Source organism: Eublepharis macularius, chromosome 7 (genome assembly GCF_028583425.1).
Source record: "Eublepharis macularius isolate TG4126 chromosome 7, MPM_Emac_v1.0, whole genome shotgun sequence".
NCBI lineage: Eukaryota > Metazoa > Chordata > Lepidosauria > Squamata > Eublepharidae > Eublepharis > Eublepharis macularius.
Window position 1 is genome coordinate 77,645,530 of NC_072796.1, and position 25,168 is coordinate 77,670,697.

A 25,168-nucleotide genomic window follows, 5' to 3' on the forward strand; every position below is an offset into this window, starting at 1 on the left:
TGATTCCTCAGTTGTAAAGAGGCCAGTCTCCTGCATAAAACTAGAGTGGATTTCAGATGTCTTGAATCAAAATGCAATGCTCAATACTGGAACAGAAACATAAAAATAATCACCTGAAGCAGCTGTCTAAAGTGCCTCCATTTACAATTAAAGCATCTTCCCAAACTGGTGCAATCTAGAATTTAAATTAAACATATTTTCACTTAAAAAATTAAACAATAAACCTTTAATAAAGCATGCTCAAGAAAAACTATGGCAAAAGAACTGAGTATATGTGTGTGTGAATGTATAGAGTGGGTCAAGACAGAATGTTTTAATGCTTCTCATTGAGAGAGGCACAGTTCCCTTCAAAGCTAAGGCCATGTTGGCATGGACTCTGCAACTCTGGATTGATTTATTTCTGGCTTCCTCTGTATTTCTTTATAGCACTATTTACCCGCCTTTATTCCAAAGGGGCTTATTTATCCAGTATAGTCCTTAGCAGTAAAGCTGTATCTGGTCTATTTTATGAGGCCATTCACAAGACAATGGCAGGGAAGGAAGAAGGTTCCAGACTTTCAGCTTCTCCGTCCAAGTGGGACTGACAGTTCCCATTAGCAAAAACCACCTAAGCTGAAACACTGTATCTATTGCATAACAATAACAAAATCTATACCAGGGCCGATTCCAGATGACTAACCTTAAGGCACTTCATGCCGCCCTCTTCCGGATCGCGATGGGGAAAATGCAAAATATCGCGTTTCCTCGCACGAGTTTTGTGCAACGACGCGCAAAACTCATGCGAGGAAACGCGATATTTTGCATTTTCCCCGTCACGATCCGGAAGAGGGCGGCATGAAGCACCTTAAGGTTAGTCATCTGGAATCGGCCCAGGACTTAATCACTCAAGTTTCCCTAAGTGAATGCATTTAAAAAGCAAAAAGAATCTGATGCATTTGTGAAATCACATCAGATGTGCTAGAGCACATCAGACAAAAGGGGCCAGGGAGGAAAGAGGACACACCTGAAATTAATTGCAGAGATTCTCCAAATTAACCACAGCAAACTGGGGCAGAGCAAATCCACCAATCAAAACTAGAGTAGTATGGGAGAAATCTGCTCATTTCCTACAGGCAAGCAGTACTTAGTATCACTGATTGCACATGAGGCAGCCTTGTGTCATCACAACAGCTGTGTGCATTCTTCTGCTGTACTCTTGACCCCCTGGATTAGGGCCAATATGTTGTTTGTAGAGAGAGGGCCATGATATCTTAATAGACTCAGCTAATCACTGGCTTCTGAATTTTCAGTTTCTGAAAAAACATTGCAGTAAAAATCAGCAATAGAACCCTTGACTAATCTGCATCTACGGACTTTTGATATTCTTGGCACTTCAATTTTAAACAGGTATAGTAAGACATCTGCCAAAAGAGTGTGTGTTATGGCTTGCGATGAAGGCACTTAATTGCTTGGGATGTCTCCTTTAATTCAATATAATGTAATGTTTTATGTAGCTATCTTATTTCCTTGGTTTGTGCTGGATCTCTTATCACTAAAGACTGTGATGAGCCTCTGCAGAAAGAAGTTATGTCCTCTTGCACACCCCCCCCCCAAGTATGTTTTGCAATGGAGTTTGTCTGCAGTTAACTACCAATTATCAAATAAAGAGAAACCAAGTCATGTACATACATATGTGAACTAGGCCTGTATTGTCACCCAGAAGTGAGGAGAGAGAGCACTCACCTCTATTGCTGTATAGCTGTGATGTCACTGGATTTGGATATTTTATATAGTTGTGCCATAGACAATGATGGGGGGTGGAAAATTTTCCAAAACAGAGTATTTTCCAAACTGGTCAATCTTTTGCTGCGTCTCCCCCCCCCCCCCTATAATGCACATACTGTTTTCTGACACTTCCATTTTGTTGCTGTTTAGAGATGCAGAAATACAAAGGAGCCATTATTACAAAACATATTTCTACATAAACTTGGGAGATGCTGAAAATGCAACACAGATTCATACAATTTAGAGATGTCATTTATCTTTATACATTTGAATCCAGCTTCTTCCACCATCACAGCTCTGTTTGCTTGCCCATGTACAATTCTGTTTTCAGTCCCTCAATTTAAACTGCCTGCACTCTTCTTCACTTCCACTTCATTACAGTCGAAGTACAATCTCAATTCTTGGCTGTAATGTTCAAAGTCAGCATCCTGATTTAGAAGTCAGTCCCACTGAAATCAATGAAACTTACTTCTGAGTAACCATTTTTAGAATTCAGGTGTCTGAACCTGATCTGCTTTAAATTAAGGAAACTAGTATTTTCAATTCCATTGATCTATATACCTTGAGATTAATAGTAAAAAATGGAATCAAATGAATAAAACCTTGATGGATTGATTACAGGGTTGCAGAACAAATATGTACAAGGCCATATTATGAAAAACAAATTTTCTCTTCTATTTTTAAAGTGAAAAACTACTGAAATTTTCTATTACATTAACTGGCAGAAACCAGAAGAGGGAATGATACTTCTAATTATCATAACAAACATAAACAAAGGCACACAATTCTCAGATTGTTCACTTAGAGGACTTGCCAACTGGCATGTCAGCCAAAATCATGACATCCTTTGTTTATTACCTTCCAATTTTCTATTCCCCTCCGCCCGCCCCACCTTCAGTGGAATCGATCCTGGTGGGATTTCTAAGCATGGTTTAAACCTAGATCTATCCTCCTAGGGCATAATCCATCTGTGTATTTCACAGTTCTCATTCATTCTAAAGAGCTTTACAGAAGAGAGTTTCAGGTAGGAAGCCATTTTGGTTTGCAATACAATTTGAGTCCAGTGGCATCTCAGAGACGAACAATTCTGCTCTTTTACAGAAGAGGGGTGACCTAACATTCAAAATAACGGTTAACAATAACTAAGTGTCCCATTGTGCGTTCTCTGAAAAGCATACTATGATGCTATTTGTGTATGTGTGCTTGCTTCTCAGATCACTTCAATGATGAGGATATATTAGTAAGCATAAAGGCATGTATGTGGCGTGAACAGGTACTGAATAGGTAGCTCCTTGTTGGTTTGAACATCTGTGTACTCACTGGAGTCCTCATACCGACAATGAAACACAGGGCTCAAGTACAAGTGTGTACAAAGTATTTTACTACTGAATGAAATGTTAACATCTTTCTGTGAGCGCTGTTTTTTTAACATTCCAATTCAGGCTGCTCAAGTAGAAAGAAGATCAATTCAGGCACAAGATCCAAAATTAGCATTTTATTCAGAACATTGGGGTCAGGGGTGTATCATTTATATTCTGGTACATAATACAGAGGCAAAGCTGTTGTCAAACAATCTCTCTGGTTTAAAAGCTCTTTTTAACATACTGTGTAATTACTTGAGCCATCATCATCAGGCCACCCCTAGAGTTTTTTCCTGTCCTTTTTTGTTTGTTTTTGGTACAAATTATGTAAAACATTTGTGCTAAGAACTTTTCTCCCTCCCCAAACAAAAAAAACAAAACAAAAATAATTAAAAAAAAAACCAAACCTTGAATACTCTACAGCTCAACAATTGAATCAATGTCACTTGTTTGCAACCTGTTTGTAAATACTTTATCCATAACGAAAGATATAAACATGCAAAAACCTGAATCCATAGTCCAAATAATACATACACATGTTTGGAAGTCTCTGCACTTCTCCATAGACTATGCCAATAAAACATTATGTACACATACTATTTTTACAGTGAAGTGGGAAAAAAAGTACTGGAAAATGATTTTCTTAAAAAAATGTGTATATGGATTAAGACCAAAATGTGTCTAACATTCTATCATAAGAAAAGAAAATCAGTTCTGCTACAAACTGGTGATATGAAAACTCCCTTTATTTGCAACCAGCTGCATAAGTTTTAGAATTTTAGTGAAAAACCCTAACATCTAAAACTAGAAGTATTGTACATTTTTTTCATGGCCTTCTCCCCACCGCTCCCCTAATAACAAAATTTCCCCATGAGGTTTTTTTTTTTTAAACTTTCCTTATTTTAATAAAAGCAATGCAATGTAACAAAAGCATGTAGAAGCATATTGGTGATTTAACTTTCTCCCCACCCCAATGTGGTTTATCTCATCGTTTCATAAATCAGTACCATTTAAAGCCTTAAACATAAAACTAATTCCAATCTGAAAAAGGTACAAAAAGGCACATAAAATCCCAGTGCTTCTGTACTGTAAAATTCAAGTGTAACTGAGCTCAATTGTTTGCTTTCCTTTTCCAAACAGCATTGGATGACTGATATTCCCAGTGAGCCCAAATTGGTTTGCAGCCTATGCCAAAGCCTTCAGCAAGCACTTGTGCTAGTAGACTACAAAGTTAAAGCCTAGCTTCTGTATGCTTGTTGGGAATACCAGTGGAAAGATTTGTACTTGTCCAAAAGCCAATGCCACCTTGGCATTCAATCATCGCCTCCGCCATACATGTCAGCAAGTTTCTTGAAACGTGGGCCCCAGTCGTTTAGGTAGTCATAGTCTTGCTCACCACCGCTACTTGAGGAGTTGAGGGAGCTCAAAGATCCAGCGGTAGAACCACTCCCTTCATAGTCAAAGACTAGGAGGGAGTCATATGGAGGTGCTGTGGGATCATTGTCTGCTGCTTTAAGTCCCTGTAACAAAAGAGAAACGGGATAAGATAATGGAGGGATAAAGTGGGAACACTCAATCCTTGTCTTTTTTACCACACAAAATGAATTTGGGAGACCCCAATCTCAAAATACACAAATATATATTAAAAGACTAACCAAATCAACTGAACAAAGAAAGACCACAAAACAGCAGCTTAGCTCTTCTGGTTTTGAAACAAAAGACATTTATTTGCTAAAAAGGGGGTAGGGAAGCATCCCCTAAGATACTGTCTATTGAGCAGCACTGTGCACTGCAGTACTGGCCTGAACTACAAGCTGTCATTTCTCTCCTCTTTTTATGACAGAACAGCTAGGTTGAGCACCTGGGCTCTGAAATAGAACATACTTCAGCAAACAAAACGTATCTTTTTCTAAGGCTGTAGAAATATGATTGTATGTCAACCACCTACATCAAGAAGGAACCAAAAAATCTTAAGGTTTTTCAAAGTGGGAGTTAGATGGTCCTGGTTCAACATCCACTGCTGGCAGTGGATGATATAAAGCCGCTGGTGCTGTTGAGTTTATAGGATAAAACTGCAATGAAAAATTCAGTGATCCAGAGGCTGCACTTAATGTGCAAACTGTCTGCTGGAGAAGCCCTGAAAAGTGATTTTACAGAAGCCTGACTCTACAGATAAAAGTTGCCTCAAAATCTGTATTTACAGCAAAACAAGTATTTCTGCAATTCATATGCTAAACTGCTCAAGTTTGTACCCAAATTTAACACGTAAAAGGTAAAGGTACCCAAATTTAACACTTAGAATACTGCAAATATAGCTTAATTTTCTTCAATCAAGTTTGATAAAGATATTTAAAAATGCTTTGAAGAGGATATACCTGAACAATAAGCTCTGTTACTTTGTTGTTACCTAATCAATACAATCTACAACACATTTATAGTATATTTTATACTTAAATGTAAAAGTGATTTCTGGAAAGGATTAACTAATTAACTGATGTAACGTGACCTCTCTCACATTACTGTTGTTGATGATGGATACTCGACCTACAGTATCCGAAAGATATTGGTGAGGTGATTTGTTTTCCCCATGTTTAGCTGGGCAACTATAAGTGTCCTGCCAAACTTTATACAGATCATTCCATGTGCTCTGCAAGCACATGTCTGTAGTGCTCTTGCGCTCTATTTGTAGCCAAATTTGAAATGTGGGCTGGATGGTGCTGTGTTCAGTTTGTAAGGTAGTAACATGGTGTGTTTCCTTTAAAAATGATAACAACAGGGGGAAACAAAGGAGGTAAGTGGAAATGGAAGATGGGCAAGCCAAAACCCAACTCCTCAAAACCTCTTGGATGTGACCTGGTGCATCCTAAACTCGTGGAAATTTCTCTAACACAAACTCTACAATGATGAGGTGCCACACCTACGGCAAAGTCTATCCCTGCTCTGTTCTATACAGCACTTTGGACTTAGCTGACTATGTGAATATAAATAAGCTGTGTACTTGGACTGTATCTAGAACCCTCGTACCTGAATTAATGCCTCTCACAATAACAACCCACATGTGAATTCATTGATGGAATCTCCATTCCATCAAGTATGGTCCTATGTGATTAGAACTTGTTTTGCAGTTGCAGTCTTAAATGGTGGAACAACCTTCTAGAGATTTGTAGGGTGTCTTATTTGATGGTCTTTAGCAAACATTGGAAAATGATTATGTTTTAGAGAGTTTTCCCAGATTAACTCTGTGGCCCTGTATGTTGAATTTGGCTGTAATATTAGGCAATTACGAAGTCTGCTTCTTGATGACGGTATTACTGTATAGCTATTATTTACTGTGTTTTACATTTTTAATTCTATTTTTATACTGTGTTTTAACTTTTATACTATAAGCTGATGAACAAAGTGAAAGGTAGAACAGAAACATTCACATGAATAAGGTAGTAAATAAACATCCTTCTGGTAGGCATGAAATGCCCAACATGGTATCATCGGTCAGTCAGTCGTACAGGTATGTGTTTGGCACAACTACATTACAGCAGAGGTGGGAAAGAGGTGTTACGACTTCCAAGGACTGGTGGTCAAATTGGGTCAGGATTAGATTGGCTGGTGGAAGCTTTTCCAAATTGCAATGTTGCCTGTAAAGTCATGTTATCTTGAGCCTGTTTTGTATGTACAAAGACACTTAAAGCTCTACAGATAGTTGACCATTTAACACAATAATACAACATTCATTTTGCTGCTCTTTCACTGTAACTTGTTTAATGAAACCCTTTTGCTCTTTTTTAAAGGTATTGAATTTCTTCTATTATTGGGATTCAAAGGGTGATGTATGAAGAAAATCTAAATGAACTTCCTCTATTATGAACCAGAATTAATACATTAATTTAGGCTAAACTATCACTTTGTTAGCCTATTTATGTGAAACCCACTGTATAATCCCTCTTGGAGATATTGCAGTTAAGAATGATAACATATTATAGATATAATTAATACCAATGCACAAAAGTTAATTGATGCATTTTCCTTTTTCGGTCTGAATGATTTAATTAAATTTTCTTATGCTTAAAAACATTTTCATGTCTATCAGCCCAGATACTTTTAATTGTATGAGCAATTTTTTAAAAATGATTATTCTTTGGATGTAACAGCTATTCATTGTATGTGCAGGTGGTGCCTAATAAGCTGTTCAAACAAATCTTTTCTTCCTCCTCCTCCAGTTTTACCTCATTAATAAAGTCCCCAATGTCTCCAGGATGAGGTGCTGCTGATCTGACTGGGTACTGAGGTTCAGCATGAATAGGTCTTTCATCAAGTCGTCTTATTCCAACAGATTTGATGGTATCTGGTTTTATGGTGTCAGGTTGTTGGAGCTGGCTTAAGTCATAGTCCTATAAATTAATAAACAATCAAAACGGTTTGGAGTTTTAGCAACAAGGAGGGGAAATCTTCCATTCCTAAAACAAAAAGCATACCGAGCAGTGAAAATGATAGCATGGGTTCAATAATGTTTCTTGTCTTATTTTAATCATTTGTTCCTCCCACACGAGTAAAATGCCACATACCATCATTCTGAGAGACTAACAGGGATGGCATTCCTGAGATTTAGAAGTGTCAAAGATTACATGCTAAATTCATATGTCTACTACATTATGAACCAACTAGGAAAGCAGCACAAACAGTAAAAGTATTTCTCATTTGGCCTTAATTCTTCTAAGCTTTTTTCTGACTGACCATTAAGCACTTTGCAGATTTGACCTTGATGCATGTTTACTATGTTTGAAGTATTAGAATGTTTCTGGATTTAAGATAACAGTTTTGACCACAGGCTGCCTTTTGGGCTGCATCTGGCAACATCAGACACAACTATGGAATACCAAAGTTAGGAGGCAGTCCAGCAATGTTCTGGTAGTGATGTTTTTGCTGGAGAGAACCGCTAGAGGAGTGCTGAATGACTTTCTGGTGACATGGGCTTGCTGGTGATCCATGAATGTGATAATTTACCTAGACAATTGTTCATCATGAATAGCATCTTAACAACACCATTTCTTAAATACCAGAATGACTGTGTCAGCTGGTCAGACAATACTGCAACCCTACTCTGCTAGTGCTGATTATTTGGTCTGAACAGACAGTCTTATCGCATTTACCACCTTCTGGTCTCCTAAACCAAGTGTCTGGCACATAATATCAAAACTTGGGGAGGCAGGGGATCACAGCTCAGCAACTGCATGTTGGGATTACCAGAAAACAAACTTGATTTCTGAGTGGTAATCCAAACACACAAAAACTATCATGTCCGAAAAAAGGCTAGGCTAGAACACTTCTGCAGTCTTCTATGTAAAGGCAACTTTTTACTGGGGAAAGCATTTAGTCATGTGAATATTTTTACTATTTTATTGGTTGTCTGTGTAAACTACCCTTAAATGTACTACCTTCAGATGCACCCTTAGAACACTGGCATTGTAACAATTGATAGCCTTCTAACAGTGTCACGTAATCTTGTCGCAACAAATAATATTCAGGCAAAAGTACCTCAGCTACTATTTTGCTTAAAAATTTAAATATGGTTATCTTTCTTACATGGTAACCTATAGAAAGCATGAAGAAAAACAAAGTATGAGTGTTCATGAACATAATACCCAGATGGGTAGCTGTGTTAGTCTGTCTGTAACAGTAGAAAAGAGCAAGAGTCCAGTCGCACCTATAAGACTAACAAAATTCGTGGGTAGGGTAAGAGCTTTCATGAGTCACAGCTCTGAAGAAGTGAGCTATGACTCACAAAAACTCATACCTTACCACAAATTTTGTTAGCCATATAGGTGCTACTGGACTCTTGCTTTTTTCTAATATCCTGGTGTTAACTATATTTCCCTGCACTTAGTTAAGCTGACCTCAGAAAAATGGTCTATAAAACTAGGATGAAGAGGTGACAATATTATTTTTTTCTTCCACAGTGGATTTCAGTAAGAAGGAACTCAGGAATGTGACACTGGAGATTGAAGAACTGATATTCTATTGTATTTTGAATTGCTAACAACCACCATGGGTCAAGGGAGGAGATTCATATATGGGCCAGTGTGTCTGTGTTTAAACATTTCGCTGTATGATGCTTTTGTGATCTTTATTGTCATTGTAATTAATTGCCATTGTCCAGGCAGCTGCTCCCATGACTCAAGAGGCAGCAGTCAGACCCCACCCTCCAGCCACCATTCCTTTCCTGCACAGCCAGCCACCTGTCTTGTTCATCCTAGAAGAGTTGCTGGGGAGGTGTGGTGGCAGGTGACAATGGAGGCTGCAGACAGCGGTGGCTTTGGGGGGGGGGACGCAGTGCAGGGCCTGGGCCAGCTGCCTTGGTTGGCCAGTGCCTAAGATCATCCATGGCTATCTGCAGTTTCTAATATAGCAGGACCTCCTGTTGTCACATCTAGTTATGTCTAGTTAAGCTATTAGATGTCAAAAGAAAAAAGACAAGGCTGATCCAACTACAGGGCACAAAGGATCTGGTTGGAAAACAATGTCGCCATATTTTTTTTTGTACAGCACGCTGCCATTTTTTTTCAGAACAGATCACTCTATTGCCAGAAAAAATTGAACGAACAGGACATTACAGATCCAACATTATGCCAACGTCTTTCAATATACTACTGACAGAATTTCAGATTATTGTTGAAGAGAGAATGCAATCTACAACATTCAGGTGTTTGCTTTCTCTTCAGCTTTTCTCCTGCTGAATTCTTATGACTTATAGTGCTGCTTGTGTGTTATAATAATGGTAATAGCTTACTTAGTGGACACACATTTTTCTATATGGATCTGACAGCTATCTAATAAATATTTTTATTAATAAAATATTTATATCTCACTTTTCCCTATGGCTCAAGGTAGCTTACAAATTCAAAACAGTAAAGAGTCCAGTAGCATCTTTAAGACCAACCAACTTTATTGTACCATAACATGGCTAACTCCTCTGGATTTATTACTAATTCAAATAATACAAAATGCAAGAAAACCTCCTTTCATTAAATATTCCTGTAGCCTAGAAGCCCTAGCAAATAAAGTGGCCTTGCAGCACCCTTAAGTACTTCTAGTGATGGCACCCTCCCCCGTACCCGCTCAGAGAGTCTGTTTCATAGGTATGAGGTACCATGGAAAAAGGGCTAGGTACCTTAAGAGAAAGAACCAGGGTCTGGAGCTGGCAGCCAAAGGACCATAGTCGGTGTACGAGGACATATGGGAGGAGATGGTCCTTTAGATATGTGGGTCCTAGGCTGTGAAGGGCTTTAAAGTTATAGCCAGCACCTTGGACTGAACTCAGAAACAAGCTAGCCAATGTAGCTGTTTTAAAATAGACAATATGTGTTTCTGTTGGCTAGCATTTGACAATAACTGGGCTCCCACATTTTAAACCAGCTGCAGTCTCTGTGTTGTCTTCCAGGACAGCTCAACATACAGCATATTACAGTATTTGGATTACAAGGTTATACAAGCATAGATTAGAGTGGCCAGGTTAGTTGAGTCTAAAAAAGGAGACAGTTAGCAAACTGAAAGCAGCTGAAAGAAGGCAATCTTGACCACCACCACTAATCCACTTTTCAAATAGCAAGGTTGGATCCATGAACCCCCACAAGCTCTTAACCTGGTCTGCAAATGCCAATTCCATTCCATCTACCACAAGCGGATCCAGCCCTCCAAAGCATCAACCTTTCTGATCAGCATTACTTCACTGACTGACCCCTGCTCCACACACACTTATCTACCAGACCACACTGGCTCAAAGTTAACCCACTTTCGTAGTGGAAGAGCACATTGGGCATTTGCCCAAGAAGAGAACATTTTTCACTATGATGGAACTGCAGACAACCCACTAAAGGTCACATTTCAGTAGACAGTGCATAATTATAATTTTGTTTTAATGGTAATATCTGAATTCCTGATCTAAACCTTTAAAAAAATCATGGTCAGGATATAAACTCTGTGTGTAGATTAATTGGGAAAATTTAGTTTATTCACATTTAAGAAGGTCTTTTGACCGATCCTTCTTTAATATAAAGGTTAAACAATAAAATGATGTGATAATCTTACCTATGACACCTTGCTGCTAGAAGATAAATGAAAATAAAATGAAATGTGACAGAGGGGTCTTGTAGTTTGACAAGAGAGCTGAAAACCTATTGTGATATATTCTAGACGAAGGCCAGCAGGATACACACAACTGAACTAACCATGCTTGTTAAGATTCAGGGAAATTGCACTGTCAACTACCTCAAGAGAATTTTTGTTAAACACATTTAAGTTATAAGAAAAATTAGCTGAATTAATCCTTGCCATCTCTGTCTAGTATATCGAACACTCTTCACTAGTTAAATAATTCAGCATATTCCCCCCACAACAAAATTGCCACCCCCTTTTTAAATAGAGGTGATGGTGAAATCACATAAGACTGCAATTCACAATATGCATACCCATGTTTCTACTTCAGCTTCTCCCTTGCTGAATTCCCATACTACTTACTATTTAAAAGATTTTCAGTTCAGGTATCTACTTTAGAAGACACACAGGCCGCTCATTACGGTCAATTCAAGAAGTAAACCGAAGTTCTCTAGGTACTGCATTCCACTCCCTCTTAATTCTAGTTTAACTATGTGAATTTCTAATTCACATCTGGAGCATGCAGTTTGCCACAACCCTCAGTTCATTCGCATCTTTCTCCTGTCTCTACATCCCAACAAAAACCCTGCTGGATCAAACCAATGCTTCATCTATTCAACCATCTTGCTTCTAACAGTGATCCTAAACAAAAAGGCACAGCCTATGGGGGAAGAAGAAAAAACTATATCCTTATTGCAAAACTGTAAATTTTGAATTTTTAAAGTGCTCGTGTGCTTGACAGTGTAAACTATAACAGGTCAATGTTCAATCCTTCATAGACAATATTCAATCCGTCATGTAGTATTTAACCAATACATAGATACAGTCATTAAATAATGGAGGAACAAGAAAATCATTGAACACCACTCGTCTGTATACAGAATGAGCTTCAGTTTATATAATAGTTCAATTCCTATTTCCTATATTTGTCTTTTTCTCATTGGCAGATGTTGCAAAGTCCTTCCGTTGTCGGGTGTTCCCAGGAAGATCGGCAGAATCTCACTTCCAAAATATGATGTAAATAAATAAAGCCTTTGTACCAACCATTTGTGGCTTCCTTGAGAAATGATTTCTGTCCAAATGGGCCGAGCCTGACGGGCGTGTGCCAGCAATATAATCCCAGTTCGTAGAAATAACTTTTTCAAAGTCACCATTAAACCATGACAAACAATATACCGTTGGTTCTAACAGGCTCAAGTTTCCAGTTGGTGTGATTTAGGTCAAAAATCACTGAATAAAACTGATTCCCTCTTATCACTGCAGACTCATGCCATTCTTCAGGGTACTCTGTCCCCCAAGAGCAGTATTCAATGATCATCAGTGGGGCTGCAGGGGGTGAGTGAAGGCAGGAAAGTTCAATTTTGCCACTGGGAAATTTAATCTGGACCCAAACCAGGCTCTGGTAATTCAGAACTCCAGAATCCAGAGAGAAATTTGGATGAGAATTCCAGAAGCATTACTAGTTAGAATAATGCACCAGTCCGGGTGTCCCTAGCAGAGAATGGAGCAGTAAAGACTAAAAATCCTGAAATCGACTGTGTGTACAGAGAGCTAAAGTGTTCTCTAGATGAAATTTCTGAGAGATGGCCTTCATCATGACTACAGTCCTCTCTTTTCCTGTAAATCATGAACTACACAGTGAGAACCTCCTGTGCCCATCCTGTAGAAACGGTGACAAGATGTCTGGCGGCAGAAATGAGAGACGACTAAGCCGCTGATGACATCTGTACATGAGATACCTCCAAGGGCTACTTTCTTCTTACTAGAACTGGAAGCAAAAGGATCTGAGTCAACCCTGTGCTGCTCAGACAGCCCCTGTTCAGTTGGGTTCTCTCACCTGAGCTTCACATTCTTTCAGATGCTTTCCTTCAGTTTTTAGTGACGCTGTCAATAGTGTTGCCACTGAAGTGTATTCAGCAGCCAAATGGCCAAATGGTCTCTCTGTCAACCACGGTTTGCTGATATCACTGATGCAGGCCTGGCTTCTCAGTGGCAGTCAGGGTTTTCCCCCAGAGGGAAGCCTTAATGTGCCTTTTGTCTGAAACACTAGCAAATCAGGCAGGCTTCCTCATTATGCCCCTGGCCAAGGCAGATGGTAAAGACTGTGCCTGTTAGTGGATAGAACTTTCTTTCCATACTGTTCGCATTTTTTGAAAGTAACCTGCTGCACCCCATGTGTAGGTATAAATATTCAAATAAAATATGGGCTTCTATTCAAGTCAACAACTAAAAATAAACGAACAAAAAGCCCCAGAGTGAAGGAAAGGAACTAATGCTCTTTTGTGAGGAAAAGACTCTTTGCTAAAAAGGTGAAGATAGTTAGAAAAGTCAACAGAATATGTAAGAATAAGGAGTGACTCATTCCTGCCAGAAGTGGTTCCAAGGGGTCCACGCTGTGCACTGTGCATACCCAGTCTTATGTGCAAGGACAGAAAACAAAACAAAAGCTGTGTATACTTATATTACTTCTATGTGCTCCTCTTTCCCACATTTTTTTCTATTAATGAGAGCAATTTTGAGGTAGCTCTACCATGTCTGTAATTAGATTGCTGAAAATGTTGTTAATTAGGGTACTTTATCTTAGCCAAGTGGTAGGTCAAGTTGTCGATATTCAACCTTTAAACCACTTTTCAGCATATTCACACTCACTTCAAACTTGTTTTTATGTACTACAGCAGAAGATGTGGTTAACACACTGCTTTTACAATATTTAGGCGTCACCCCAAAATGTCTTTATATAGACTGTCACTTTAAGTAGAACAAAAAGGGAAATAGATAGCATTGCATTTGAAAAAATAGCGAATTGCTGTACAGGACACAGAGGGAAAAACAGTATGTGGAAAGAAGGTGAGGCATACGTATGAAATATCCTTTAGCAGTTATATCAAGAAATTTGCGAGCCTTTCTGTACCCAACTACATGAGAGTGCCCTATCCTATTTCTTCGATCCTTTGTTAAGATTTTCAGTACTGTAGGGTCCTCCTATCCTACTGAGTGGCACAGGGAACTGTTTCCTAAGTTAGGAAGAAACCTATCCACTATGAGGAATCAAATGGTTCTTTATTTTACAAGTTGAGGTAAGAAAGAGGATTATCCTGACACACTGAAAGAAAAAGAGAAGCACAAAGTCATGACTCCACAAAAAGGGTTGTGCCCTTAATTTAATGTTGTTCATTGACTATACGTATAGGAAGTGATGGTAAATATTTTACTTCTATTCATCTATCGTCTGTCAAGCTCTAAGCATAGAATGGGACACAATTTCCAATTACCAAAGAGATTCTACAGATTTCTCTCATGGTTCAGCATTGTTAAAATAGGAGACCCGACATGCCTCTGAAAACATCTGAAGCAATGCAATTGATTCAGACAACTTTTAATTCAGTCTCACCTACAGTATTTACCCCAAAGCAAGACAATTTTTTTTTCCGGTATGCCACCCAAAATGGAGGGAGTCATCTTACATTTGCATATAAGTTACAATTGTGTTAAATAAAAAAAAAGTTGTATAACATTTTTAGAGGGGGTCATCTTACATTCGGAATCACCTACCTTTTGAGTAAATATGGGAATCCCTCCATTTACTACATGGTAGGAGTGTGCACCTCAAAATATTCGGGTTTCCTGCTTCAGGTTTACCTCAAGTGCTTCAGGTTTACCTCAAGTGGAAAAAAAATTCAGGAATGCCCAAAACCCAAAGCAGAAAGCCGCTTCGGATTTGGGTATTTGAATCACTTCGGGATGCTCCCTAAAGATTCGGAGCATACAAAAGGGATTCAGGGGGGAGGCTTTCTCCCAGCACTCTCACCCCCACCTCCCTCTCACTCCCCCATTTAGCCCCTCCGTCCCCTCCACCCCACTTACCTGGCCGGGCAGGGAAGGCCGGAGCCACTGGAGTGCCACTGCCTCTTCGGGCTGCACAGCCCTGCAGGGCATTGGAGAGGGCTGGAGCCTCCCCCCAATGGAGAGGGCTGGAGCCGCCTCCTCTGGCCCTTCCTGCTCCTCAAATGGCTGCCACGGCTGCCGTCTCCTCCAGGCCCGCAGCGGCCTGCAGGGTGGCTGGATCTGGCAGCGCGCGGCCCCACAGGGTGGCAGGGAAGGCCAGAGCTGCCACTGCCGCCCCACTGCCTCCGCAGTTGCAGTAGCCTGCTGGGCAGCTGGGAAGGCCGGAGCTGCCACTGCTGCCTCCACCACTGCAGCGGCAGGGCCAAGGTAATTGGGGGCGGGGGGCTGGGGCTGAGGGGGTTTGGGATGTTTAAAGGGCCTTCCACTTGCAAGCGGCAGGAAAGGGGCTCTTTAAACTTCAGCTGTCAGGCAGGGGATCCCCCCTTCTACGTAGGAGGAGGAGGTGGTGTGGCCCTCTCCACTGCCCTGTGGGGCTACGCAGCAGCATAGGAGGCAAAGATCCCCCTCGCCTGACAGCTAAAGTTTAAAGGGACCTGCCACTTGCAAGAGACAGGGAAAGGGCCCTTTAAACTTGGACCCCAAAGCTTCCTGAAGCAACCTGAATGCTTCGGGAAGCTTTGATTTGGGATTTTTGAATCCCAAACCATGCTGGCTCCAATTCGGGAATCCTGAATTTTTACAGATCGGGTTTGATTTGGGTATTTTACCCGAATCGGAAACCCGAAGTGCACACCCCTACTACACGGTTGTTTCACATGGCTTTTTAAGTTCCATGATCCTTGTGTCTGTGTGTTTGTGCCATGAAGTCGCTTCTAACCTATGGCGACCGTATCATTAACAGACTTGCTGGAGGGGACCCCTTCTTTCCATTTTCTCTTTTCAGAAAAACTAGTTGGATCCAATCAAATAAACTGCAAGCTCCTTTCTAACTGCAGAAGTGTTTTTGTTCATTTGGGGATAACTAGAAAGCCCAAATTATGGCAACAGTTCACCTGCAACAAATCAATTTGATGCCTAATTTGGAGAAGTGAAAAAAGAAAAGAATCTGCTGGAAGTAATTTTCAGACTTCACATTAATGTTTCAGAAAGTAAGCCCATAATATTTGGTTAATAATTCTGTAAAACTATGCAAATGTTTGTCGGTATTCCTTTATGTTACACACAGTCATTTCGAGGGGGAACACACAGGAACGTAGTTCCGGCAGTTCCCCAAAGAGGTCACATGTCAGGTGGCCCTGCCCACCTGACTTGCTGCCATTTGGGCCCGTTTCGGCCTGGATTGGGGCCGAAATGGACTGGATCGGGCCTGTGACGGGTGGTGGATCACTCTCCCACTCAGCAGCAGCCCCATTTTGGGCCCCTTTTCAGCCATTTTCAGCCCCCTTTTTGCCGTTTTGGGCCCAATTTCGGCCCTGAATGGCCAGGATTGGGTCCAAAACAGCCAGAATAGGTGATGTCAGGGGGTGTGGCAAATGCAAACCAGTTATACTAATGACACACTTCCGGTGATGGCAAGAGGTGTGGCATATGCTAATGAGTTATGCTAATGAGTTCCTCCAGCTCTTTTTCTACGTTTGCGCCACTGGGACTCAGCTAATCGGTTCCGTCCACGGTGACCGATCCAGCGTTCGGGGGGGGGGGAGGCTTGATCGGGGGGGCCATCGTGATCTAATCGGAGAGCCAGACACTCAGGCACCAATAATCTATTCCCCTCGCAACGGAACTAGGAGAATGCCTGAGCTGTGTTTGCCCTCCTGTCACCCTGGAAAACCGAATGGAAGCCCAGCTTTCCTTAATTAGCAGGCTTCCTTCCAACCACAGAGCAGCAACCCAGGGGAGGGAGGGGGAAGGGGGTGTTCTGAAGCCATGGGCACAAAGGTTTTTTGCTTTTTTAAAAAACGGGGCTTTGTAGGAGGAATGTGTTTTTTCTGTCTGTCACTCTCTGTTTTTAACCTGCTTTTAAAACACTATTTTGTTGGGAAAACCTCATTCACGGTTCTGTGTGTGTGTTTAAAATATGTTTTTTGAAGACTAGCTGCTTGCTTTTTAAAATCGGGTGGGGAGGAACGGAGGATTCTGTCCCTGCTTTTTTTTAAAAGCTGGCTGAAACATGTTGACGGGGTGTCTCTCTCTATTTGGAGAGGCAGGGATAGATCCCCCCTGTCTCTGCTCTAAGTGTGTGTGCGAATCAGGACCGGATCAACGGGGGGCAGGGGGGTAGTCTGCCCCCAGTGCTGTCAAAGAGGGAGCGCCGGGCGCAGTTGCCGGCCCCAGGAGCGCGCCTGGGGAAAGTTGAATGGCGCGGGTGGCCACCCGCGCCGTTTGTCTTTCCCCAGGGCAAGGGGTGCGCGGGCAAGCCGGCCGCCCCTTGTCCTGGGGAAAGGCAAAAGGCAGTGCAGGAGGCCGCCTGCGCCCTTCGCCTTTCCCCAGGACAAGGGGCGCACGGGCAAGCCGGCCACCCCTTGTCTTGCAGGGCAGGTGAATGGCACGGGCAGCCTGCCAGCCACTCACGCTGCCGCCAGCTCCGCAGCGCACCGGGACAACTGGCTTTCTGTGTGGGCGGGGCGACCCAGGAATGCGTGCGCGCGCGCGCAAGAGCCTGAGTACGGTTGCGCTGGGCGCTGGCAACCGTAGATCCGGCCCTGGTGTGAATGTCCCCTCCCTGAGGGGAGGCGGCTCATTGCCGGGTCAAAAACTCCCCCCCCCTGCTCTAAGTGTGTGTGTGTGTGTGTGAACGTCCCCTCCCTCCCTGTGCCTGCCGGGCCTGGTGGCTGCTGCCACCAACCACCATTCCTATATTGCTGGAAACAGCGGGGTGCCTCCCGCTTTGGCCTCCCCAATTCCCAATCGGAAACGGGACTTGATCGGTTAGAATCAGTGACCTGGGTTCGGCAGCGGCCCGGATCCATGAACGGCTTGATCGGTATTTTTTTTTTTTGATCGTGCCCACCTCTACTTAAGACTACTGCATTTTTTGGAGGCAGCAATGCAAAAAAAAATTTTTTTTAACTAAAATATCGTACCTTTGCTTTTGCAACAATTTGCTACCTATTACTTGAAAACCTCAAATACTGTCATTTTTTTATATTTTACTCAAATATTTTATAAAAGAATGATATTATCTACTTTATCTTAAAGAGAATATTTGGGTTTTTTATATCAAAGGCTTTGATAGGAAATGGAGTTCAATGCTATATGTATCTTTCTTATTCATTCTCCAGGGCTGGAACACAGCCGTTTGAAGACAGAACCATACACCTGTCCTCATGACTTAGATAAAATCATGGCCAGACAATACATTTAGAAATCTGCAGGCTTTTTTTATTCATAGATGGCTACAGATGCTCAGTGGAAGAGAAGGGCAGACAAGGAAAAGCTTCCTTCTTTCAGCTGCTATGACTCATTTGCAGATTCCTAACATGTGCATTATGCTAAGTGCTGGCAGAAGGCTCAATTGAAGCAAATGTATTATTATTATTCCTTCTGGTGACCTTTTTCCCATGTGGCTTTTAAGGCTCTGTACTATTGCTCAAAACAAGCACCTTTGCCTGTGATTATGCCAGTGAAAAATAGAAGGTGATCTTATTATCCCTATTTAATACTCCCAAGTGTCCCACAGCAACTTTAATTGTCATTTAATGATTATGTCTGCATCCAAAAGGATCAAATGGTATTTGCAAAGAGGTTAGGGAAAGCCAGCCATAGCAATGAACAGCCTTTTTATTTTCCTTACAGAGGAAAGAAAACATTGGTCTCTGATGCTGAACTGCATTTTCCAAACATATGTAAAATAAGACACACAATTTCTACACATGCCAATGAACACGTTCTGTACTTTGTTCTCAATCCATGGAAGAAAAAGTATCCTATGCAAAGCAGTCCTGACAGAACCTTCAAGAAGATTTTAGATGTTGGTAAGGAAGTTATATTTCTGTCCTTGAAGGTAACACCGCTCTGAAAAAAAATCTTTTGTCAGCTGCTTGCTTAGAGTGTGTTATCAGTCATTAGGAACACTAGATACATTTCTCACCTGATCTTCTTCTCCACCACCTTCTTCATCGTATTTCAAAATATTGTCTCTGACATCATCTTCAGGGTCAATGAGCAACTGTTTGGCTTGACGTTCCTTATCACGGCGTTTCATCCAAACTACAAACATCAGAACTAGAACTATGTGAGACATGAGGAAGAACAAAGGTAAAGGTTATTAGCTCATCTTCATGACTGTCAGTTTTTAAAACATGCAAGACATCCGCACACAGGGCTGGCTGTGTGAGGCATTGAGGCAGTGAGGCAGGCGCTGTGGGCACTGGGGCACCAAAGGGGGCGCCAGGGGCGGAGGTGCGCACCACAGAGCTGATGTGCCTGGCCCTCAGCTGCTGCAGCTAGCCAGCCCTATGCCACTGCCGCCGCTGCCACATGCCCCCAGCTGAGCACAGCAGCCGCAGGTCAGGCACAGCAGGCGGCCGGGGTGGTGTGCGAGTGCGGGCAGCCTCCGCGCGCCGTCCCAGCCATCTGCCGGCCAATGGGGCTGGCTTTGCTGCGTGATGTCATTACGTGGTGACATTATCACGCAGTCCGGGGGCACACGTGCGCACTGTGTGTGAGCATGTGGGGGTGGCCACCGGTGTCCGCATATTAAATGCTAAGAGCTGGTCGGGGTCAATACTTCCCCCTATTCACATCTTAAAACATTGAATTAACGAAAGGAGAATACAATTGCTACAGATACATGTATTTGTAGAGTTGGAATGATCAGATGCATGTTTGATATACCGACCCTGCAGAATTCTGAGTCTGGTCTTCCTTGAATATGTGACATCTGTTTGAGGGATGATCAATTACACATTTCTCCTACGATCAGTCTCCTTAGCTACAAGTATATGAAGAATGCTGTTGCCTACTTGTAAACCACTATAGACCATATGTAATGTATTATCATAATTCAATTGTACAGGCTTAATCTGGTAGCTTCTATACTTATTTCAAGGTGCTGGTCATGACCCAGAAATCCTAAACAGAGCCCAGCATACTCTAAAGACATGTAAGGACTCTATGGGCCTTTTCAATTAATAATGTCTTCTTGATAAGTTCTGCTTAGGATTCCATACCCACTGAAGATTCAGTGGTTTTTGATATTAACTTAAAAGCCCCTTCTTGTTTCTCTGGATTTCACATGGGAACTATGTGGATGCTTAAGTTTGGAGAAAGAAAGTTATGAAGCTCCTAATGGATTTTGATGCCAGCATGCATTTATTGCTGCTTGTTTAATATTGCTTTACTTGTTACTCACTCCTGAAATATCCTTGTGACAGAAAAGTGATATTTTAAAAATGTAAATTCTTTCTGTCTTTCTCATTCAAGCTCTACAGAAACCACGTGCAATGTTTACTTTGACATTACTAATGAAGAAACAGTAGTACATAAAGTCAAATGAGGAAGGCAGAGATTGAATCATAAATATGACCTGTTAGAAACAGCCTTGGCATGTCTCTGGATGGTCCGTTTCTGGTAGCAGTCAGTGAACGATCTCTTGTTAGTAGCTTATCCACACACAAAACCAGAGCTTACCTCTCGTGCAATATAAAAAACAAATGCCTCTTTGCATGTTCTAGAAAGTACAACAAATATTTTTAAAATGATGGAAGACTCACTGAGTAAGATGATGATGCACAGGAGAATGGCAATGATGGCACCTGTGCCCAGTCCTGCACCCACAATCCTATCTGCATCTGTACAGTCTCCATTGATGTCACACTGGCAAACCTTCACCTTCAGAATAGAAGTGCTGGACTTGGGAGGATTTCCAGAATCAGTTATTATTATTGGAACATCATAAATGCCAGCCTCAAGGAATTTGATCCTTAAAGCCAGTTGAGCACGATCACCTGAATGGGGAGGAAAATGATGATGTTTTACTCATGTGGGTATACAGCAATTGGAAAAGTGTCTGTCCTGGTGGCTCTTTCAGGACTACATCTTAAGTTACTTGTGATTAAACTTCCATCACAACATGGGAGAAGCTCCACAATGTAAGATCTGAATGATGCTGAATTCTGTTCCCCTCAACATCTCTCATGTCAGAATCCTGAATATCTGATGTTGCAATCTTATCATTCAAACAGCTACTTCTTATTCAAAGCAGTATTAGCTTAAATTATATCGGGGATTAGTTTTTGAACAAAGCCATGCCACTCCGAGAATTTGTTTGTCTAGAAAAGAATTTTTCATTACCACTAATACGAATAATGGTCCAGTTTTTCCTAACACTAGGAGGATTAATTGGCAGTTCAAAGGCAAAAGGCCCAGCATTTGGATCAATGTCGTCATCTATCGCCGTGATATTTGTTGCATTGGGTTGCAGCGTCTCACAAGTTGTAGCTTCTTGAGGATCCACTCGGGGAGCATTATCATTGATGTCAAGCAGAATTATCTGAAGTGTGCCAGACCCACTCATAGGAGGAATTCCTTCAAGAACAAGGACAAGGAAAAGTAACATAAGCCTGTTTCCTATTAAGTACTCTTGTCTTTTTAATTCATGCACTAATTTACTAGGTAACATGAAATAACATTATTTATTTACTTAATTTATACTCCACCTCTGTCCCCAATGGGGACCCAAAGCAGCTTACACAGTTGTCCTGTCCTCCACTTTATCTTCATAACAACCTTGTGAGGTGGATTAGATTCAGAACATGTGACTGGCCCAAGATCACTGGATCAAGCTTCCATATCACAGTGAGGATTTGATTTTAATATTTGCAATCTATATGCACCTAAAGTGTGGACACTTTAAATATGCTTTCCTGTATGACGAAAGGGAGTATGATTTCAGTTTCCAATACCTCTAGTATCTCATTGTAAGCACCCAATAACCCTTTTACCAAGTGCAATCCTAAACATGTCTATTCAGAAATGAGTCCCATTTCGGTTAATCAAGTATCGGTTAATTTGGTTAATCAAGACAGTCTGTACACTAAAATTACCTTACATTACAGATGTGTTTCAGGCTGCCCATCAGAGTGAAGGCTGAAAACACTGGGTTGGATCCAAATTTTTCTGACTAGAAGGACAAGCAGATCTTTCCTATCTTCTTCCAACAAATCCCTATATATCCCAAAAATCTACTGCTGAGGGTTGGGGAACCTACATAAACAGTACCATAGCAGACCAGCTGTTTGCAGTAAAAAATATTTATGCACAGAATTTGCATATTAAAACCATTCTTTCAACAACTAACACTTTTTGCTCAGATACTTTAAGGCATTATGTCTCCAATATATGAAGCAGGAGAGAAACATATATGCTCCCCTTAACTCCTGGGAAATGAGGATAAAAATATACTAAATAAATCTTGATCCCACCACAGAGTTCTGCAAGTCTGGCTAACTATTCTTTTTTATCCTAGTCTACAGCACTTTCAGACAATTCCTACTGCATTCCTTGACCTTCCTTCACTAGTGAATGACTTCGGGCTGTTAGGCATTTCCAGTGCCTCTAGACTCCCGTGAGGCCAAATTAACTAGGACACATTGTCCCAGGATGTGGCATCTTGGAAGAGAGTGTAAAGACATGATAGGCGTTTGAGATTTCTGTACCTAAAAAAGAGGAATCATAGGCTCTCTGTGTAGCAGCACAAACTCAATAAAAGCAAATGAGCGGCACAGCAACTGTCAACAAAGGTGGAAGACAGATTGCTGCTGGATGGGTAGCAGTGAGGGTTGGGTGTAAGGGTCCAGTGCAGTACAGGAAGCTCAGAGGGTCTGAGTTTCTCAAGTATTGCAAGAATGTTTGAGAACAGACTCAGGGGTGAACAAGGTTGTTGCTTAACACAACTATAGAAACAGCAGGTATTATTTACAAATTTTGTTAGAGCATTGCACTGGTTTAGTGCATAAGAATCATTTGATGCTATACTTCATTGTCATGTTAACAGAACATTTATACCAACCCTTTTATAGGGGAGTCGACTGATAGATCCAGCACTGAAATTATTTAAGAGCAAGGTAGTCCCTCACCTCCTATATGGAGCTGAAGTGTGGGGTTGGAAGGAAGACATTCTAACCAGTCTTGAGGTAATCCAAAACCAATTCTTGAGACGGATTTTGGCTTTACCCAAAGGCGCTCCTGCTGCCCTGATGAGGGCCAAAACTGGACTCCCCTCCCTTAGGTACAGCTTGCAGTTTTAAAATACTGGAAAAGGATCAAATTTTCCAGTTCTGACTCCTTAAGTTGTCAATCAGTAAATTACTTACTATCCAAAGACCCCACACATCCTGGCTTTCTATCCACCATTTGCCAAAGGTATACCATCCCGGATGATATGTTAGGGGTCTCAGCCAACAACCTCCCAGTTAAGGAGCGGATCTACAAGTCAGATGCAGTGATGGATCAGCTATCAATATTAAAATCTAAGGTAGCTCCTTGGTATAAACTAATCAAATTTGACCATTTAAGATCTCCCTACCTAGCCACTATTTCTCTTTACAACCTCAGAGACCTTTCACTGCTTTGCGCTTTCAGATGATGCAGACAGCTCTTTTGGCAGGGCGTTATTCTCATGCCCCTATGGAACATCGCACCTGCATTTGTGGATTACCTACAGTGGTACCTTTCCCGCTACCTACTTTATTGTCCATTATATAGTGTACCCAGAGCTAAATTTTTGGCCAGAATCCTATCAGTGACAAACTCATACTCTGAAATCGAGAAGATTGTGTTTTTGTTATCTGACACTGATAATCATGTGTCCTATAGAGTCTCTCAGTTAATACTTGCAGCCAAAAAGATCTAAGCTGGTACTGAATGAGGCTGTTTCATGACTCCTGGGATAGTTTGGCATACTGTATTGTTTTAATTAATTTTAGTAACCTACACAAACTGTGATAATGGATTTAATTGTTTATCAGTCGATGTCTGGTGAATTGCGATGGCCTATGGCTATAGGCAATAAACTCTTTTGATTGACTGATTGATACCTACCCTTTTATGAAATACATGGCATTCAAATATTCACCACTTTCACTAGGTACATACCATTGTCTGAGGCAAGGAATGTAGCATTGTACATGTTATTTTTGACATGTGGTGATTCTCGGTCAAGAACACCAGTTGTGGTTATTTGACCAGTATTAGGATCAATCCTCAGCCAGTTTGCAGGATCTGACAGTTTTGAGTACCTACAACAATTGAACATAAAACATTATATCACTGTTATATCACTTGCTGAAAAGTTAGTCCCATGAATACAAACACTATCCGAATACACTTCATTGTGTTTAAAATGTTTCATGCAAGTGCTACAAAACTGGGATTCATCTAAGGGTCAATATGAGACTTCAGTCCTCAAATAAGCCTCATAGTACAGTTAACTCTGAACTTAACTGAAAGCCAGAAATAAGAGCATTCCAGGGAACCAGAAGTGAATTTACAACGAGTTAAGTGCAGGGATAAAAGAGAAAAATGGACTAAGTGGAAGGATTGGCAGTGGATCAGATAATACCTAGTTCATGATGGAAGAGCTGAAGTGTGTTTATAAAATCATACTCTTATTAAATAATAAAATATCTGGAATAAATTGAACTACCTTTCACCAAATTTCTCAACGCTGCCCCACACTTCTGGTTCTATTTTTTAATATTTATAGGACACCAATTTGTTAACCTTTAACATACTTACAGCATTCTTCGTCGTGATCACAGTAACTGTGCTAAATTTCCCCTGCTCTTTCAAGGCAAATACACACTCACAAACTAATTAAATAATATGCATTACTAGAACTGATGTCTTATCAATCACTGATAGCCACAATATCATTCAGGACTAGGCTAAAGAATCTCAGCACCTTTGTACTGCCCAACTCCTAACCTTGCATTAGAATGAAAGTTTTACCATACAAAGGACACAACTGACTACCAGAGGGCAATATTCTCTCTACACTCCTCCCAACTTTTGATGAATTGTATAAATTGTGTATTTGTGTGCAGCCAACT

At 41.1% G+C, this 25,168-nt stretch overlaps 1 protein-coding gene across 1 annotated transcript in view; it reads right to left on the reverse strand.

The window, feature by feature from the left end:
• Positions 1–3,244: 3,244 nt before the first annotated feature.
• Positions 3,245–25,168, reverse strand: part of CDH2 (cadherin 2) — a 167,628-nt gene continuing 145,704 nt past the window's right edge. The window contains exons 11-16 of the mRNA XM_054984914.1: positions 24,213–24,355; positions 21,411–21,644; positions 20,831–21,064; positions 19,207–19,346; positions 7,346–7,510; positions 3,245–4,645 (exon numbers count right to left, since the gene is read on the reverse strand). Of these exons, the coding sequence (XP_054840889.1) occupies positions 4,439–4,645; positions 7,346–7,510; positions 19,207–19,346; positions 20,831–21,064; positions 21,411–21,644; positions 24,213–24,355 (1,123 nt within the window). The 3' untranslated portion in view covers positions 3,245–4,438. The remainder of the gene's footprint in view (positions 4,646–7,345; positions 7,511–19,206; positions 19,347–20,830; positions 21,065–21,410; positions 21,645–24,212; positions 24,356–25,168) is intronic.